Source organism: Conger conger, chromosome 9 (genome assembly GCF_963514075.1).
Source record: "Conger conger chromosome 9, fConCon1.1, whole genome shotgun sequence".
Classification (NCBI taxonomy): domain Eukaryota; kingdom Metazoa; phylum Chordata; class Actinopteri; order Anguilliformes; family Congridae; genus Conger; species Conger conger.
In genome coordinates this window covers 49,629,879-49,649,441 of record NC_083768.1, presented here as the reverse complement: position 1 = coordinate 49,649,441, position 19,563 = coordinate 49,629,879, and the positions used below count along the sequence as shown (strand labels likewise).

Below are 19,563 nucleotides of genomic sequence, written 5' to 3'. Positions count from 1 at the left end.
TTGTTTTGTTGTTTCACACATTTCATGTCAGGGATATTGCATGTTCAGGAAACCCTCCCCCCACCAAATGACATTGAGGCAGACCACATTCTGTGCCAGGCTCCAAGCATAGTTTGGGAAAAGATATTTTGGGACATGCTGGACAAACATCACATGCTATTCAAATGAGACCAATGTACAGTTTTATGATGGAGACTTGAACTAATCTGCTGAGTGTATGGGCAACAAACTTTTGCACAGACCAGAAATAAACAGACCCACCCCAAAGTGAGTTAAAAATCTAATTCTAGCATATTAATTCATCATTTGTAGTTATGTTTGTGTATACTACTTTTGACAAAGAGACTGTGACAATATTGCAGCTGAAATATCCTAGCAAGTTCCCATGCATCCACAAAGAATTCAGTGGACTTATAAGAATACCTTCTATTGATATCTTTTCAAGAAGATAGAGCGTTTACAAAACTATGGGAACCAGGACAGCATCCAAAACAATCCCCTCCCTGGCTTTAGAGAAGGAACACTCTGCTAATGTTCTGTTGCCATGATAAGCTGCTGACATTGGTCTCACCCAGAGCTGTGCCAGAAATGTCACCTCCATTCTATGTACAGTGCCAGACCTCAAGTCAGTCTATGACACAGACTTGAAGTATCATTTTCAAATGTTTTGATTGACATGGTGAACACCACATTGTGACAATGAAGTTCAATGTTGTTAAAAAAACAATCAGTCAACAAATAAATAAATAAATAATACATAAATAATGCAAAGCTTATATATTTATATGGCTAGTTTCACAGACACAGGCTTTAACTGCAGCTGTGAAACTGGCCCTTACGTTCTCTCTCATATTACTTAAATGCTCTGTGTAAGGCGGGAAAATGTACACTCTGCAAGTAGAGCAATGGCGGACTCTTTTTATCCAAATTTCCTAAGTCATGGCCAGGTAATCATGTTCTTCTCTGATTCTTTATATTACAAACTTTTAGTTACATCATGTATTAGGCTGAATGAATGCAGATGAATGCAGGCAGATGTTGATAATACTGTGGAAGAATTCATAAAGCAGGTATACATTTGAGGTAATCTCTGGATTAAGGCAATATGAATGAAGGCAGTACATTTATTGGATGGTGCATCAAATTAATGACATTATTATTTAGCTCACAAAAGGACTGAAGCCACTAACATACTGTATTCCAATATCCAAGGGCATGGATGTAGCCATAAGAACACTTCATTTCATTCTAGGGGACAATGCTTAAATTCTATAGAAACATCTACTAGGAAACAAAGCAAGGTTTAGGACAGTTTTAGAGAAGGCGACCGTGGCTTCTAGCCTGTTTTTCTGAGGAGTCATGATCGCTAATGGGAAATGAAGTGGAAGGATGTAGAACACAACCTAGTTTGGTCAAATTTGATCAAACCATAACAGTCATGTGCAGTAATATCATTAAGAACATTATGTGTCTTGCTGCACTTGAATTTCTGAGTGACTGTGAGAAACAAGAGACAGTCAAGTGGTGGTGCAGCTGGCCAAAGGAATGGCAACATCAACATCATAAACTTGTGCTTGCTACTAAGTGGAAACATTAAACCGTGTTGTCGTGTTGCATGCAGTATCAGACAAACAGGGTTCCAAGCTTTGGTTTGACCAAAACTGTAATGGCTTCCAGAACCGACCCTCCGGGGCTTGTTATTCATGTAACAATTTCCAATTAGCTTATCATGAAAACAAATACACATTTTTCAATTACAGTCTTCCAATGTTAAACGTTTCGGAGTGCTAGAGTGTCAAGTTGTCTTCTCTCTTTCCCTTTGGATGGTGCTCTGATGAGCATGCCCTTTGACCTTTTAGTAGCAGAGGGTAATCTTCCTAAGTCATGGCCAGGTAATCATGTTCTTCTCTGATTCTTTATATTACAAACTTTTAGTTACATCATGTATTAGGCTGAATGAATGCAGATGAATGCAGGCAGATGTTGATAATACTGTGGAAGAATTCATAAAGCAGGTATACATTTGAGGTAATCTCTGGATTAAGGCAATATGAATGAAGGCAGTACATTTATTGGATGGTGCATCAAATTAATGACATTATTATTTAGCTCACAAAAGGACTGAAGCCACTAACATACTGTATTCCAATATCCAAGGGCATGGATGTAGCCATAAGAACACTTCATTTCATTCTAGGGGACAATGCTTAAATTCTATAGAAACATCTACTAGGAAACAAAGCAAGGTTTAGGACAGTTTTAGAGAAGGCGACCGTGGCTTCTAGCCTGTTTTTCTGAGGAGTCATGATCGCTAATGGGAAATGAAGTGGAAGGATGTAGAACACAACCTAGTTTGGTCAAATTTGATCAAACCATAACAGTCATGTGCAGTAATATCATTAAGAACATTATGTGTCTTGCTGCACTTGAATTTCTGAGTGACTGTGAGAAACAAGAGACAGTCAAGTGGTGGTTTATGCAGCTGGCCAAAGGAATGGCAACATCAACATCATAAACTTGTGCTTGCTACTAAGTGGAAACATTAAACCGTGTTGTCGTGTTGCATGCAGTATCAGACAAACAGGGTTCCAAGCTTTGGTTTGACCAAAACTGTAATGGCTTCCAGAACCGACCCTCCGGGGCTTGTTATTCATGTAACAATTTCCAATTAGCTTATCATGAAAACAAATACACATTTTTCAATTACAGTCTTCCAATGTTAAACGTTTCGGAGTGCTAGAGTGTCAAGTTGTCTTCTCTCTTTCCCTTTGGATGGTGCTCTGATGAGCATGCCCTTTGACCTTTTAGTAGCAGAGGGTAATCTTAGTGGGGGGTTGTGAGCCAGGGGGGGCACACACTGCAGGGCTCTGGTTACCATGTGTCTTAGAAGAGCACAATGTAACAGAATAGCATGGCAGCATCATTAAGCACACTCGTGCCATGGGCCTCAAAGCTAAGAGCCTATGGAAAAAGAGACAGACAGCAAACAATTGCATTACTGCTTTCCCCGCATTCAGAACTCTTGGAACTCTGACAAATATCACTTTGCCCATACACAGTAAGTCAAAGTGCAGTAATTGCATATGTACTGTATGGTGACTATAAAATGTAGATAGCATTATGGAAATATAACATAAATGTTGCAAGAACACTGGTTGGTAATGTACAGTAATGCACAGGTGTGCCTTGCTGAACAGAACAAAATGGCTGCTATTAGTGTTTCTACTCACATTCCATATAGTCATTGGGCTAAAAAGAGCAAAAACCATCACTACTGCAAAAAACTGGAATCTGCTATGGAGTTATTCTGGGAACTCTTCCGGTTCTAAATAGTTAGGTAGGCCTTTACCTCTTTAACACCACCGTAAGGAAACATATAGGCCTATTTCCATTTACAATAGTGCAAGCATTCCCCTCTAAAGACTTTCAGGAAAGCGACTCCAGTTTTGTAAGATTAATAAGCAATGTACAATAGTTCTAAAATATAAATTTGACTACTCAGATGAAGCTAATTTTGGAATCAATGTTAGATTCAAATGATTCCCTTCTTAAGTTGGTAGTCTATAACTAAGATTTGGAACAATATTTATTTTCCTAACACTGCGAGTTAAGACCGTTACCTGCAAATTTGTGCAACCAAGACAAAGATGATAAACAATGCCATGTGCAGGACCAGATTTTCCGAGGGGCGGGTCAGGAAAATTTTTCAGCAAAGTTTGCTCGCTGATATAAATAGAGCCACGAGCGCAGGACTGAGTCTGGCTCATTATACATACGACACCGAGACTGGGATATGAAACTAACTCTGTATTTTTAATGTTCTGAGCCTGCAGTTAATGTTTATTTATATTTTATCTATTAGCTATGTTTGCTGTCGAACTCCATCGAATATTCTAAGATGCCATTTCTAGGACAGGACTGGAGGTCGCCTGGGCAAAACTGGGTTAAAACTAAGGAAGGTTGGAAAAAACAGTCAGATTACGAAAATAAGATTGTTGCCGAATTTAAGAGGTCAGTGAATATGTCGGCATTTAATCGAATAGGTAACTGTAGCGTAATGTAACTAACTGTTCTGCAAGGAGTTTGATTGACTGTTAACTGTTCCCAACCTATCATGCGTGTCGCTATTTGTATTTGCGCACATGTTCTTTCCGTCTCTTTCTTTCTGCCACTGTTCCATCCAACAATATTGCACGACACATACGCATGGGAATACTCAATGTTAAAATAATGAAGGTCTGCAAGTATCTAAGTGAAACAAATATCATGTCACTCACAGTACGTTTCAAGTGAGTGCGGACTTAAGCGGCGTGGAGCTGACAACAATAGTATTACAGTATACAGACATTTCTGTTGCATGAAGTCTCCAGAAAAATGTCAACAGATATAAATATGTTCAAGTACAGAAGAGTACAGTATGCTACAGCTATAGAGGAGAAATAAAATCGTGTAGGTCATTTTTACTGTTCAGATGTTTTCGTCATGAAGCATTCCTTCCCCTTGCACGTGTCTTTAAAATAAAACCGTGCTATAAATAGTAGGAACAATGATAGGATTATGCAGAGCTTCCCGAATTTGTCTCCAGGCAGAAAATTAAAGCCTCTGTGGGGAACTCTGTCAAAGGTAGGACAGCCCAATCATTGTTCTGCAGCCCCCCAAACCAGCAAGTTCCTTTTTCTGACATGGGCACACAGCCAGGTGATTCAAGTAATGGCAGCATAAAGGAACATATTTCACCACTTCCCCCTTCCCATGTGTGAAGTTGTTTGTCATGTAAAGAATTGTACAGATCTAGCTGCACTGCAGATTCCTATGAGCAGGTTTTGTACCTAAGTTTTATTTTTAATGTCGGTAATCATATTTAATAATGCCAGTGTGCGAACACAACCCAGTGTCAATGTTTAATGTGAGCTTCATTGTAATGGCCATCTTAAATGCAGCTCATTGGATAAGTGCCCTCAGGCTCAGTTGTGTGATAAGCATGCGATGTAACTAAGGTTATACACATGGCCTCTTCCAGCTGCTGCAAAGATGAGGAATTTCACAATGGAAATGTACATCTCACCGTGAGTCATGAATTGGCTGCAAAGAAACGCAGCAAGGAGCTTATGAACGACAACACAAAGGTCCCATGTATGTATGATGAATATGAAGTGATTTATTTAAAAAGTGAAGATATCTATTCAATCTATTCAGGAGTTAATTTTTTATTTATTTCAGATTTCCACAGAGACAAGTGGATATATGTCCACAAAGGAACTACGAAGGAGGTATGGTTTCTTCTTCTATGGTTATATTAGTACTGGATAAATGCACGAGTTGTGGGATAACTCAAACTCTTTGGCTTCCTACAGCGCCATGGTTACTGTACGTTGGGAGAGGCCTTTAACCGCTTGGACTTTTCAAACGCCATCATGGACTCCAGGCGATTCAGTTATGTAGTGAAGGTGAGCTCCCAATTGCATGTGCAACACAGTGATCTACATTTGGCATTTAGAAATCAGGAGGCCAATTCCCAAAGAATAATTTATAGATCCCAAGGATTACCTTTCTGCTGCAAGGTGTAGAAACATCTCGCACTCCATGGGAGTCCATGGGAGATGCAGACGCTTGAGTGCCCCTTGAGTTCTCCCATGTCCTTCAGAAAGGCATTGCGATCTTCTCTGATCTTTAGATAAAGAGAGTGTGTGGCAGCGATGGGAATGGTCTCTTGTGTTCACTGAAAATAATAACATTTTATTTTCAGCAGAGCAGTAGACCTTGATAACTGATATGCATTTGTGTGAAAAATATGTTGTTCAGTTTTGTAATTTTATCCATATAAAATTGTTAATGATATATAATAGACCATATCATCTATAATATTGTACTAAGATATTAACTGCCTGGACTGCTTGCTGCTGTACTGAGTCCTTACACTGCCAAGGAGACCAGGCTGTGTGTGTGTGGGAGCAGGAATGGACAAGTCACAGGAAACTTCCTCACAGAGGCTTTTGGAAAGGTCATTATCGGAGGGCAATCTAGCACCTGTGGGGGAGGTTCACTGGAAGGCAGGGTCAGGGTGGCTCGTGTGCCGGGAGAAGAAGCCCCCAGGTTCTGAGAGAGTGGGAATGATTCACAGTCTGACACAATCACCCTCTCTGTCTCCACATCATCACCACTCTGTTTCTCTGCAGTCCTGGGGGCAGCCATGGGGGCTGCGAGAGTGAGGAGGGTCGGTTGGTACACTCTTCAGCCAATGGCATTTGTAGCACTTCTGTTGTTCTCATAGGGCACACGGATCACATACATAGTCACACAGATATACCGTATATTATTTTAACAAAAGCAATACTGGCTGAAAAGTGGAGTGATATTTGGCTTCTTCTAGTATTAGTGACAATGGAAAATAGAGGGAGGCTATCGAAATTAATGCAGCATAACTCTGCAGAGAGTAGTAGCATGCATTTTGCCCTACCTCATACCAGAATGAATAAAGTAATCATCATCTCATCATCAGGGTTAAGAGTGACAGGCAGTTTCTCCATGGTGTCAGCTGACTGAGGGATTGCCCAGTGGCTAACATGATGTGTGCCAGGCGTGCATACCCTGAAGTCTATGTGAGACACAAGGTCACCGCTCAGGGTCCCAAGCTTCCAGTCTCTGAATAGCCACCACCACAGCACTGTATCACAACACACTGTTTCTGCCTTGTCCACGGGCACGCCTTGTCAGCATTTCTGCACTGCTGTGGTTACCTCCATTTAGACACGAAGGACCTCTGGCCAAACAGGAAACAGAAAAAGATAAACTTTCTTTTGGATAATAATGGCTGTGACCACTACCTTTCAAACTAGCACTGGCCGTACTGTACCGGATTCTGATAGGCATTTGTTCTTTACTTCATAATTTCCCAAATGTTGAATGTCAAATTATAATTGAAGGCTAGTCCCTTGGCTTCAACATGTGCTATTAATGTGGTAGACTGCACTGAAGCACACGGTGTCCTCTGTCCTTCTGCTTACTGCACTCCGCCAGCTGAGCCATGCAGTTATTGCAGAACTTGCAAGGTTGCCATCTGCTTGGCCAGAGAAGCTGCTATTGCGCAAAGGTGTGGGGGAAACCCTGCTGGTTTGAGCCCTCTCCATCTGGGTGACAATGTGCACAATTATGCCAGCGACAGCACTGGCACTTTTATTTTGATATTAACCCTTCTGTCCAGAGCAGTGGTCCTCACTCCTAGTCCTGGAGAGCCGCAGGGTGTGCCGGTTTTTGTTGTGACTCAGCACTGAATAGATCAATTAAAGTCAGTTAATTACACAGTTAACTCACCTGGTTTCCTGGGTCTGAATTGGTTGCTGATATTACAGCAAAAACTAAAAACTAGCACACCCTGCGGCTCTCCAGGACCAGGAGTGAGAACCACTGGTCCAGAGATAGGAGTGTGGAGGGATAAAGACCTTTATATTTACTTATATCTTCTCTAGCTGCTGGAACTGATTGCCAAAACCCAGCTGACCTCCCTGAGCGGGGTGGCTCAGGAGAACTACATGAACATTCTGGAGAAAGTGCTACAGAAAGGTGAGGGGATGAGCGTTCTTCTATGACCCGCTCTGTCGAGGGGCGGACAGGGTCCTGGGTTCAATCCCCAGCGGGCTACGGTAATCCTCAATATGAAATTGTTCAAGGAGAGACTTACCCTGATGGATTCTATGATGCCTGTAAACGTGCTCAGTGTGTGCTCGAATACATCCATGAGGCTGTTTGACTTCTTTTAACTCCTGAGAATTTTAAATTACTGTGCATTTACAAAATATATTGATCTTAAGTATGGGTGGGTGGGTTACATCAATAGAAGAATAGCAGATGCTACCCGTGTTTATTTACCATTTGGCTAATCTAATACAAAAAAAATGAATGACCAAATAATCAATAATAAAAAAGCTCACAGAAATACGAAGCAATTCTTCAGGTATAAATGGTCAGGGCAGTGATTATCTGTCCTTTTTGTCAGTGCTGGAGGACCAGCAGAGCTTACGGAACATCAGGGAGCTCCTCCAGACTCTGTACGTGTCCGTCGGTGGCCTGGTACAGGGCGTGGGAAGGTTTGCCCTCGTGGGAAACGTCAACATCTGGACCCAGCGCATGGACACCATCCAGCACTGGCAACAGCAGCTCCGCTGCATCCAGATCAGGAGGGTGAGAGCCGGGACCTGGGGTGGGGGAGGGATATTTCAATTCAATTTTATTTGTATCGTGTTTTTCACAGAAGACATAGAAATACAATACCGCCCCTAAGCACCCAGATAGCATATTAGGTAAAAAAAAAACTACTCCCTAGTAGGGGGAAAACCCTGAAACAGTGAGAAACCAGTGATGTTAGTGAAGTTTACAGTACATGTACGATGTATTTCCATGTCTTGCATCAGGCTCAACATAAATTCACACTTCTAGTTTCTCCTCTCTGCACATGTTTAGAAAAATGAAATACCTACATGGAACGTTTCTTAATGGTTTCTGTTGGATAATGAATCAAACATAAAGTAAAAGAGGATTGCCACTAGTCTCTGGTCCAGTGTTGAGGTCCAGCCTCTCAGTTACAATTTCGCCTAGCACAGCTTACACAATGGGCACTAGCATTGCCCTGGGAGGGAGATGGGTGGCTGGGTGGCCTCCATCTTATTTTTGAAAGAGGACTGCTATTCTGGCTGCTTGCAGTTCTTGTACCACCTGCATATGTGCTCCAGTCCTGGTGGACTGGCTGTGCAGCTCAGCCGGTGGGCTGTAGAGTGAAAATAGTGGCTGGCTACATGGTAGTGTACACTCTCTTGAATTAACAGAGGCCAATAAACAGAACTGGGGGATAAAAAGTGTTACCATGACCTATGATTTGCCCACAGCCGGTGTCGAAGGGAATGACCCTGACCGACCTGCCAGCCTGCCTTCAGCTCCGCATCATGCAGTGTCTTTCTGATGAGAGGGACCTTCTCAGTCTGGGTCAGGTGTGTCCTGACCTGCACACGCTCACAGAGGACTGCGTCCTGTGGAAGAAACTGTGCCAGTACCACTACACAGATCGACAGGTACCAAGCACAGCATCATCACTCCCACACAGGAGCTCCACCAGGGATTTTGGGCCCCTGAGAAGAGCTCAAGTCAGGCCCCTAACACCCCAGAGAATCCTATGTTCTAATATCTAATACGTTTTGAGGACCCCTGTCAGTCAGGGTCCTTGGAATTATCCTAAACTCCCCCTCCTCCTTATAGTGCCCCAGCTCCCATACAACACTTCAACATCTGCTAGACACAGAAATCGCAATTGCAAGTCACGAACACATGTCAAAGCCTCGCAAATCGTTTATAGCAAGCAGTTACAGTGTATTAAGGAATGCCATGTAGGATAGCATGCCACCCCTCAGGCAGCTCGTAATAATAACCATTGTCATCGGCAGGAGGAGTACTGAAGAAAAGCTTGATGTGCGCTTGTTTTCCACCGCGTAGATCCATAAGCATTTATTGCTGTCTGAAAGGGGCCAACTGGAGTGGAAGAGGATGTATTATAAGCTCTGCTGCTGCTTCCCCCACGAGGAGCAGTACAGCGACACCCCGCAGTTCTGCACGCACTGCTACATCCTCTTCTGGAAGGTGAGGAGCGTCTGCTCGCACACAGTGCTGTCCAGACTCCGGTCAGCTGGCTCTGTGCACTGCAGAAAATGACTTAAAGGAATATACCAACATTTGGAGAATTTTTTCCAACCTCACCCAGACGAGATGTTCGATTTTCCATGTTAGCATAACATGTTAGCTTAGCATAAAGACTTGAAGGCTAAAGGAGTCAGTAGCCTACTTCCTTCAAAGCTTCCTTCAACTCCGAAACTGTCTTATTTACACAAGGTATCATGTGTATTTGAAATGTATTTGAGATGTTGTTTTCAGAGAAGTTAGATTAATATAATTGACCGCTGAGCACACATGTATCCTCTTCCGTCTTCCGCTGGTTGAGCGCAGTTATCTGTGCACCTTCTCAAGCCAGGTAGACCCCACCTATATAAGATTGTGATTCATAAGAAGTAGTAACTGTCCAATAGTTTATTAGCCCATCCTTTTTGACCTATCTGTCATAATAGAGCCAAGCTGGCCAGGGTCATAGTACTGTAAGGCTGTGAGCCTGAGGAGCCAAGCTAAGCAAAATCTGATCTTTTTCAGACTATGCATGTAAAATACCCAGTTATTTTCATAAACTTGTTATTTTGGTTACTATGCGGTATATACTAATACTACAATATCATACAGGAAATTAAGTGATCGTTAAGAGATAGCATAGATATGGCATATCTCAGCCCCCTTAAGTTTACATTCACAAGATCCTGTTCTTCTTTTCTCTCTCTCTCTCTCTCTCTCTCTCTCGAGGACACAAACCACCCTTGTACAGCCAACAACTCAGACAGCTGCTGCATCCCCGTTTCCCCACAAGGATTTCTCAGACTCTTCCAGTACTGAGGAGCACACTGTTTCTGTCTCGTACATAAACCCAGTGGCAAGAGTGCTATAGATTCCTGCAAGAATCAATTCAGCAGAAGGGAACATGCGTGTCAGTGCTGGAGATGTGCTACAGGTAATACTGATCTCACACTTCAGCATCTGCAACGAAAACACACTTCCTCCTATATTATAATTCCACAGCTAATAACGTGGCTCGACAGGTTGATTCACCCTGATGTGCAAAGAATAGTTTGAGGTGTGGCAAATATGTTTTTGTCTTAATGCAGTTTAAACTCTTGTGTTTAATGGACAAAGAACACAGTGAGGTCCTTGAAGTATGCTGGAGTAATGCTGGAGGATTAAAACGATCCAAAGGCAGATTTGTCAAAGTGGATTATTAAGATTAATAATATAAATGGTTTCTAGACATTATTTTTAATTATTTTTATTGGAAACATTTAATCAATTGTCCCCACCATCCGACCATGACTATCTGTAGATTTGTTGGTCCTGGTTAAAATATCCTTTTCTGATGAATTATTTTGTATTCATAAGAATCAAGGGTGGTCATCAATATGAGTGGCAATGATGAATATGTAAAACTCTTGCAATGTAATTTTATATTCAAATATATACATTTGTTATTTTATCCAACAGCTTTGTAAACATTTTTTTTCTTCATAGTATCTTCTCTATTTCTGACCGCTGTAATAAAGGTTATTGTCAAAGTGAATTGAAGCCTTTGAAGTGCCAGAAGAGAACACATGGTTTCATTAAATATTGAAGCAATATCTTTTTTTCCATACAGTGCCATACAGAGCTTTTCTGTAGACTGAAACAGGTTTAGACACACACTGTGTGACTAGCATAAAACTGTTCCATAGCAAATTTAGACTAATTAAAGAAGAGAGCACATTAAGTGTGGTTAAAAAGGAAACACACTGTTAACAGATACTGTAATACAGAAAATAACAGGAAACCATTAATGGCAGAATTCCTTTTAATTTCTGAAATAACAATGGAAATTTTCACAGAAATTAATCTGATTAGAAACTCAATATCCTACGCAAGGCTGAATGATATTCGCATTAAATTCGCGTCTTCCCCGCACCAAAACCTACACGAGGGATTGTAAATGGTGTCAGCGCCGCCTACTGGAGAAAATGTGCTGCACATGTAATCGCACCAGTGACAGAAAATGGAAAGCATTTTTAAGAGGGGATTAAAATAGCTCTAAATGAGTCCCTCGATGACTCACAAATATTAAGTGGCAGTTCCTCAGACCCAGATTAAACCTAGCGCCAGGCTGTATTTCTCTTTTAAACTGCGCTAACAACAACTGCATTTCTGAAAGTATTGAGACTTAATTAGGATTTCTTTATATTAATGTCCTTTTCCAAAATTGTCTGCATGCAATTTAATGGTAACCAGTGAGTGCAATAGGGTCAGCCAGAAAAGTGGTGGTAGACCAACCCAAATAATGAATTTTACTAAATTAGCGACAGCAGCCTTTCCTGCCAGTCTCCATTGCTCTACGATTGTTGATCAATTTAAGGTTTTTGGCATTATAACCCAAAAGTCGATAAAGCAGAGGCTAAGGGTGCAGAACATGGGTCCTGGAGGTTCAATGATTAAGATTCAAGATTCTTTGTCATGGCAACCAGTGCATGGAATCTATAACTATAATAATATAGTTTGGGTTTGTGAGTTTGGCTGGTAACAATGATACATTTAAACAAATAAGGGATTTGTGAATGAGGTTTCATTTAATTTACAGAGGCACACACAATGCATCACCTCTCTGGTGCACACACGCTGAATCATCATATTGCCCATAATATTAGTTTCTAAGTTATTTTAAGTTGTTAGCAGCCACTACAGATATGACCCAATATTATCCTGCATCCCCAATTAGTGCATTCATAGATAAGGCAAAGTGAATCACTCAAAGGGAATGTCAAAACAAAACAAAAGAGAAAGGAATTTAAAAGAAGAGCTTGAGTCATACACCTTATGTACCCAGTATAGTCACTAAATACTGTCGGCTTGTTTTTATTTAAACCACTAGATGTCGCTGGTACACTGCTCAGAATGAACTCTGACGCAATGACGCATCAATTCCGCTCAGCTGATCACTAGAGCCACAGGAGTGATGACAGCGACTGTTGACGTTACAGAACCTCCATTTTAAGGTGTGATGTTTAACCATGCATAATACCTACAGCCATGTCATAATAGTTATGTCTTTGCACACTTCATAAGTTGTGCCAGAAATTATAGTTACCTGGTCCGAACAGCAACAAGAGTAACAACTGGACGAGCTTATACAATACTGTATGTCAACTTCCACAGTAAAAATATATTTTAAAATAAATACATAATGATAATGATATTTATATATATATATATATATTCAAAAAGTGGATCAATTACACATTTTGTGAAAACATTTTTACCCCTTTGTTTAAATAGTACATTGTAGCAAGCCAACTTATGCATTTCATGTGCACTCATTTTGACCTGGGCATGTACGAAGGTAAAGTAAACCAAGCACAGAAGGAGGGTCAAAGTGATGACCCAGTTCGGATTTGTGATAGAGAAACACTCAAGACATTTTGAGCATGTTGCATCACATTTTTATTGATTTTATTGACATTTCTTTATGAATAGCTCTATGGTTTAAAGTTACAAGCCACACAGTGGTCCATGCACAATGCAGCCACACAAGGGCGAGTGGGGGTGGGGGTAAGGAGAGGAAATCATTGTGCCTCTGACCCTTATTTTCCCAGTAACTGACACATTTTGTCCATGTACTGTACAGCATAAGTGACTAATACATCCACCTTATGAAAGCATAACAGATGGTGAAGCAAATCACTGCCTTGCTAAAGCGTACTGTACAAAACGGCTTTTTAAACAAGCTTGCAAGGTTTCTTAGGAATTTTCTAGAAGCCAGCATAAGTCTACACTAATTCAAAAAATGTATGGGAAATTGAAGATAGCTTTTGCAGATTCTCAAATCATCGATCCTGCTGTTCCCAGATCTCCTCAGCAATGGCTTTTTATTAGGAAAATCCCTGGGTATTGAATTCCTGGAATACTCAATGCCTTAGGAATGGGCAGCAATATATGGGGATTGATGAAACAATATTGTTATGCCAGAAACCTCTTATGAACTGAGACACCAATGCATTTCAAATAAACTAACGGCAACTCACCAATATTGACACATACTGTAAGTAATGCAATCTGCCAAAGAACCCAGGCAGACACTGACATTAAGGCAAAATGAGCAGCTTTGTGAAATGGACTTGGCAGTTACTTTTTAAACAGCTTTGAATTACGAAGAGGAACACTTCAGGAACAGCAGAAGGATGAGTTGTCCGTGACTGTTATGGGAACAGCACTCAAACTGGTACTGTGAAGACACCCCAAGCAAATACACCCCACCCCCTAATGTGTCGAGCGATGGGCTTTTACGCATGCGCACCCAGATAACCAAGGCAACGAGTAACCACTGAACTAATGTACACGTTAAAAAGGCATTTTTCAACCAGAGGCTTGACTTCATTGGCCAAATTGGACAGCATGTAAGCACTCCACAGTTTTTTTTTTTTTTTTGTTTGTTTTGTTTTCTGACCACATGATCATGCTGTTCTGTCTCAGAAGCAACCCAAGAGCCAAAGCAGCCACATTGTGGTCATAGAGCAAAGGAAAAAAATACTGAAGCAGCCTTGCTATACAAAACCAAAAGATTGCATTCATCTGCACAGGCAATATGAGAGATTTTAAAATATGAAGAAAAATATATATTTTCAGAAAGGAAGAAAAAAAAAACAAAAAAAAAAAAAAAAACATCTACGGGTTGAAAAAAACGTAAAACTGAAGAGCACTCCTCAATCTGTATTTACAAATCTTTAAATTGCAGAGTCACTTTCAAAATTTGGCTGTACCATTCTTATGCTGCCATTGCCCAACAAGTAATATACAAAAAGCCCACATTAAAAACTATTCACTGCACTGTAATGCATACATAAAACAGTTCCCTACATATTCTTCCAAATCCTGATGCAGGATTAACGATGCCAATGTATAACAGGCTGATCAACCCAAAATGGCCGACATTCATTTGAGGGGGAAACTAAGTGATTGCGAACCAAGATTCCGCTTCCTGTGCCAATGAAACCCAAATTAATTGACTAAACACGTTTTTACAGCCGGAAATTCAGATATGGTATTGACCGAAAATAAATAATTGCATTATATGATATACATATATTATATTCAGGAGCAAAGTAATTTCATGTTAAAGGTGTAAAACTGTAATCGATTGGTTTGCCTTCATTTCTACTTCATGAAAGACTGTATAAGTATGGGAACAGTAGTATGTAACAGTTAAAATGAGTCTTCAAGCCATAAATAAAGAATAACCCTGTCTGTGCACAAGATTCGAGATTGTGGTTTTTTTTGTTTGAGCTGAATTTGAAAGGGACTGGAAACAAAGCATTCTGTTCCAAGCACATGTTTTTGTGTTTTGCTTTAATTATTTATCACCTTTTGGCCTGAATTAGAACTTTCACAAAAAGAAAGAAATCTCTGAATACCTAATATATGAACTCCCCTAATGTGTACCATCAGCAAACCTCAAAACCAAGGTCACATTGTCATTTTTGAAGGGCAACAAAACCACAAAATAAAGTTAAACATAAACAAAGTGCTATTCCAGTGCTTGTCTGTCCAAGATGGTTAATATAACTTATAACAACAGCATGTGGTTATTACAGAAAAACTGCTAAAATAATAAGAATCATTTTTATACAAGGTTATTTTTAAATAAATCTTGATACATCAGAACTGTGGGCAAATACCATTTAGATATACAGCATGTACACAAATGTACTTTATAAATGTCTCCAGTCACGGATCCAGTCAAGATTCCCCCTTTGGGATCGTAAGAAACTTCATTACAAATATAACCGTATTTACACCAGGTTGGAACTATACACCATTAAAACAGAGAAGAAAAAATACAAAATAAAGATTTTGGCACTAGGAAAACTGTACTTACTGCATGACAGACGAGTCAAAATAAAGCCTGCAGATGGCCCATAGATGAAAAATATGGTGAAAAATAAGTAAGACACTACAATAACACAAAGTGTCCAGTGCATTGAACTGTAACAGAAAAATAAGAGATCATGCTTCTATTCTTCAATTTCAAAACCATCACAAGATCAAAGGTGATGGGGTGCGGCCATTATTTATTTTTAAAATGTGGTCACAACCTGGTCTGCACCTCGACTCCAACAGGTCTAAAAGGTTTGAACAGAAGTACATGTCTCAAGGTATAATTCCCAAGAACTCCCTGAGAGTGGGCTGGTAATGGAAGCTAGTCACTTATTCTCAGCTCAAATTTTGGCCGATTCCTCAGTTGCTATATAACTATGCACTGAACATTTTACCATACTAAATCTACAATTTCAGGATTGGTGGAGAACAGTATTTTTTTGGTAGCTTTAGCAATTCAGCATGCTAACCTTATTAAAGCGTTGCATTAAATTCCTTAGTTTCTTGCCGTTCCTTATCGATTTAGCAGGGATAAAGAAATCGGGGTAGTAAATTAAGTTGATACTGCTTCATTGGAATGCATTCATTCGTCATACTGTTGGCGGGCAGTGAGGAGAAAGCGCCTTGGGCCAAAAGCTGGACCAAACTACATTTCCTGAGAAAGGGGTGCAGGCTGTACCATGCACAAGGTTTTACTCAGCCTGGAACTGTATACTAGGGGGTGTGGTTGTGCAGTGACGGGAATGTCCTATATACAATATTTACAACACAATGTATTACCATTCTTTTGTCCGGAAGAAGAAGAGGTGCCCAGCAACAACTAGCACAAACACACTGAACATTCTACCTTTATGGCCACTTTCAGTCTTAAGGCCAGTTTATTGTCCAGTGACAGTGTCACTCGACTGAAATTTGCAGAACATTCGTGTAAGTTTTGTCGCCCGACATAGACTGTGGCCGTTGTCCGTAGCATAAATATATAAACGCACTCCAGTCGCCCAGAGTATAAACCAAATGTAGCTGCAACAGGCGACATGCATTGCACATCACCGTCACAGCGACACTGTCGCCGGACTAGAAACTGGCCTTTACAGCTGCCTCACTCAACATGGCTGACGATCACAGCACAACCACGGGCCCCCGTGACATCACAAACGCAGTCAAAGCCAAACGACAGCGGAAAACATCGTCAGCACCGCATCTCCTCAGGGGACCCAGAGTCGGCTGTGCGGGATGCGTGGGGGGGAATCGGGGCAGGTGCCGGCATGCGAGAGAGGGGCGAGAGAAAGGGCGAGCCTCAAGCCTCACGCCTCTTTGATGGTGTGCTCGGACGGCCGGTAGTCGGTGGTTTTGGGGGAGGGGGTGCGGAAGGACTGGGTCTTGCGCATCAGCCGCTTGCGCTTGGTGGCCATGCTGCGCTTGCTGGAGGAGATGATCTCAGTGATGAACTTCTTGCAGTCCACGCACACCTCCATGGTGCTCCAGTCCCCCGCCAGCTCCAGGGGGAACTCGTCCCGGGATGACCTCTCCCCGAGCCTCGACAGCCTGCCGAGGAAATCCAGACATAACCAAAACAATGTTACTCATTCAATTTTTAAACTGTTACCGAGGAAGTCTCAATTACATGCAAAAAAGTTAGATATTTCACAGAACAAAAAATATACAACAAACAAAACTTGTATACAAAACACACAACAAACAATATTCGCAGACTAAACAGTTCCCAGATAATAGTCTAGATTCACAATATTGGTGCGTGTGTCTGAACTGCAGTTGCATGTTCACTCAATGCTCCAGGGTGACCGGGTCATACAGGGCCTGTACCTGGAGCCAGTGCGCTGCAGGCCCTGCCGTTGGGGGCTGCAGGAAGCATTCTCGGGCAGGGCTGGGGCCTCCTCTCTGGACAGGGAGCCAGACCCCAGGGAGTAGATGGGTAGGCTTGCAAGGGGCATGGTGGGCAGCCTCATCTGCAACAATGTGGTCCAGCAGGTAAGAAAATGGACTTGCCTTAACCAGACTGGCCTCAATGCATATGATAAGCGATGGGAATCGTTGTGTGGGAATACAGTTCAACTTTGCAGGCATGTACAGGGCAAGTTAAGTAAATCAGCATTAAATGGATAATTACCGTTTAATGTACATTTTCGTTTTGTTTTTGATGATCTGCCCATATGAATAGAGCTTATAGCATTTATTCACAACTGTAAACATAAATCTAAGCTTCTATATCGTGCCAGTACTCGTTGTCTTTCGTGAAATGGTCTCTGGGGGCCTAAAGTCACTGTATAAGCTCACTTTATACCCCCAAATGCCCCTATACCAGCCATGTTACAGCCAAACTTCATAGAACTAAACTCTATGTAGAACATTACCTGGACCAATCAAAAACATATATTAATAAAAAAAGAAATAATATAAAGAAAACTCAACTAATACAATGCAAATTAAATAACAGTGTCAGTGTTTGTGTAGTCGGGTTGTGTTACTCACCTTTTTACAACACTGTGAGCATACATATCTATACACAGAGGAGAAAATAAGGAACACAGTCAAACACGGCACATTGTTCATTCACAACTACACTACCAAATAAAGCACTGCTGGTGGTGATAAAAACAACTACAAATGCTGTACACAGTGTGTGTGCGCGCACACATGTTCTTTACCTTTTACAAAACTGGCAGGTGTAGGACCAGGTGAAAAAGGAGAACCTCTTCGTACGACAGCAGAAGCACAGCTTAGAGGGAAAGAGAGAGTGGAGTCAAACAGTATCCATTTACTCTAGTCACTGCAGCTCCATAAACTTAATGCACTACTTAGTATCATGACATATTTAAGTCTGACTGGCATTAATAGTACAGTAGACACACACTCAGCGAACCCTTTATTAGGCATTTAGACTTTCTTCTGCTGCTGTAGTCTATCCACTTAAGAGGTTTGATACATTGTGTGTTCAGAGATGCTCTTCTGCACCACTGTTATAATAAGTGCTTATTTGCATTACTGTCACCTTCCTGTAAGCTTCAACCAGTCTGGCCCTTCTCCTCTGACCTCTCTCATTAACAACATGTTTTCACCTGCAGAACTGCTGCTCACTGGATGTTTTTGTTTTTTTGCACTCTTGTAAACTCAAGAGACTACCACATGATTGGCTATTTGCATTAATAAGCAGGTGTACAGGTCTACCTAATAAGTTGCTCCCTGAGTGTATACTGTAGTAATTAAGAGCATTTCAGTGATGCATATTACAGCCAGTAGAGTTGGTCTCGCAGGATACCTTTCCTTTCTTGAGCGCGCTGTACACATCTTTATACTGCTGGAACTTCTCCAGCTCGGCTTTGACCAGCACTTGTCTGATGTGCATCACCTCTTCCACTGTCAGAGCCAGACACTCCACCGGGTAGCAGAACTCCTCCTGCAAAAACACCTGCCCCGTTACCATACGTGCTTAGCACACCACCACCCATTAACACACCACCTATCACAGAGCCCCACAATGATGCAGAAGCAATCTCTCCAAATCCAGCTACTGAGCATGCTCAATGTGTCCATTACAGAGGACAGACAGTTAATAAAAGGGATTACAGAGCAGTTGGTCCCTCAATTATGTTTTTCCTCAATGTTTTTTATTGCATTACAGGAAACCAAAGGAATTTTCTTTTGTTGTAAGACACAACCCATTTGTGTCGCTTAATGCATATGATTACAGGTTGGAGAGATTGGTCCGCAGCACCTCTGGAGGCTCCCAGATGTGACTTCAGGCAAATCTGTTTAGCATTCTTCCTCGCAGGTCTAAGGGTAGCAATCTACCACTACGCAGACAACACAACACAATGAAAAGGTCCTGTTTCACAATGCAACACATTTATAAGAACTTTAACAAGCACAACACAACACACGACCACACACTGAAAGACACAGAGACACACTGACAGACACTACACACTGTACAGTACCATGTGTGTTCAACACTGATCCATGTTTCATGAGCCAAATATTGCTCGGATTCTTCTACAGAGGATTTCATCAACATAC

General features: G+C 41.3%; 2 protein-coding genes across 13 annotated transcripts in view; one reads left to right on the top strand and one right to left on the bottom strand.

The window, feature by feature from the left end:
- Positions 1-3,780: 3,780 nt before the first annotated feature.
- LOC133137006 (F-box only protein 32-like) lies at positions 3,781-12,689 on the top strand. Of its 7 annotated transcripts, XR_009709581.1 has the most exons (10): positions 3,781-4,011; positions 5,021-5,133; positions 5,221-5,270; positions 5,355-5,447; positions 7,467-7,560; positions 7,994-8,178; positions 8,880-9,062; positions 9,481-9,624; positions 10,412-10,594; positions 12,530-12,689. XR_009709581.1 is itself a non-coding variant. In XM_061254953.1 (9 exons), exons 1-9 carry the CDS (start codon positions 3,899-3,901, stop codon positions 10,529-10,531), a joined length of 1,095 nt encoding a protein of 364 aa, XP_061110937.1. In that variant the 5' UTR covers positions 3,781-3,898; the 3' UTR covers positions 10,532-11,188. The 7 variants fall into 7 exon arrangements, 4 of the variants coding, with proteins under 4 accessions (XP_061110937.1, XP_061110938.1, XP_061110939.1 ...); XR_009709582.1 differs by lacking the exon at positions 12,530-12,689 and having other exon boundaries at positions 9,510-9,624; positions 10,412-11,188; XR_009709583.1 differs by lacking the exon at positions 12,530-12,689 and having other exon boundaries at positions 9,510-9,624; positions 10,390-10,528.
- Positions 12,690-13,074: 385 nt separating this feature from the next.
- spire1a (spire-type actin nucleation factor 1a) overlaps positions 13,075-19,563 on the bottom strand; it is a 50,305-nt gene continuing 43,816 nt past the window's right edge. For all 6 annotated transcript variants that reach the window (XM_061255683.1, XM_061255684.1, XM_061255687.1 and 3 more), the window contains 5 exons: positions 18,806-18,943; positions 18,195-18,265; positions 18,019-18,046; positions 17,353-17,495; positions 13,075-17,073 (listed from right to left, as the gene is read on the bottom strand). In XM_061255683.1, the coding sequence (XP_061111667.1) occupies positions 16,833-17,073; positions 17,353-17,495; positions 18,019-18,046; positions 18,195-18,265; positions 18,806-18,943 (621 nt within the window). In that variant the 3' untranslated portion in view covers positions 13,075-16,832. The remainder of the gene's footprint in view (positions 17,074-17,352; positions 17,496-18,018; positions 18,047-18,194; positions 18,266-18,805; positions 18,944-19,563) is intronic.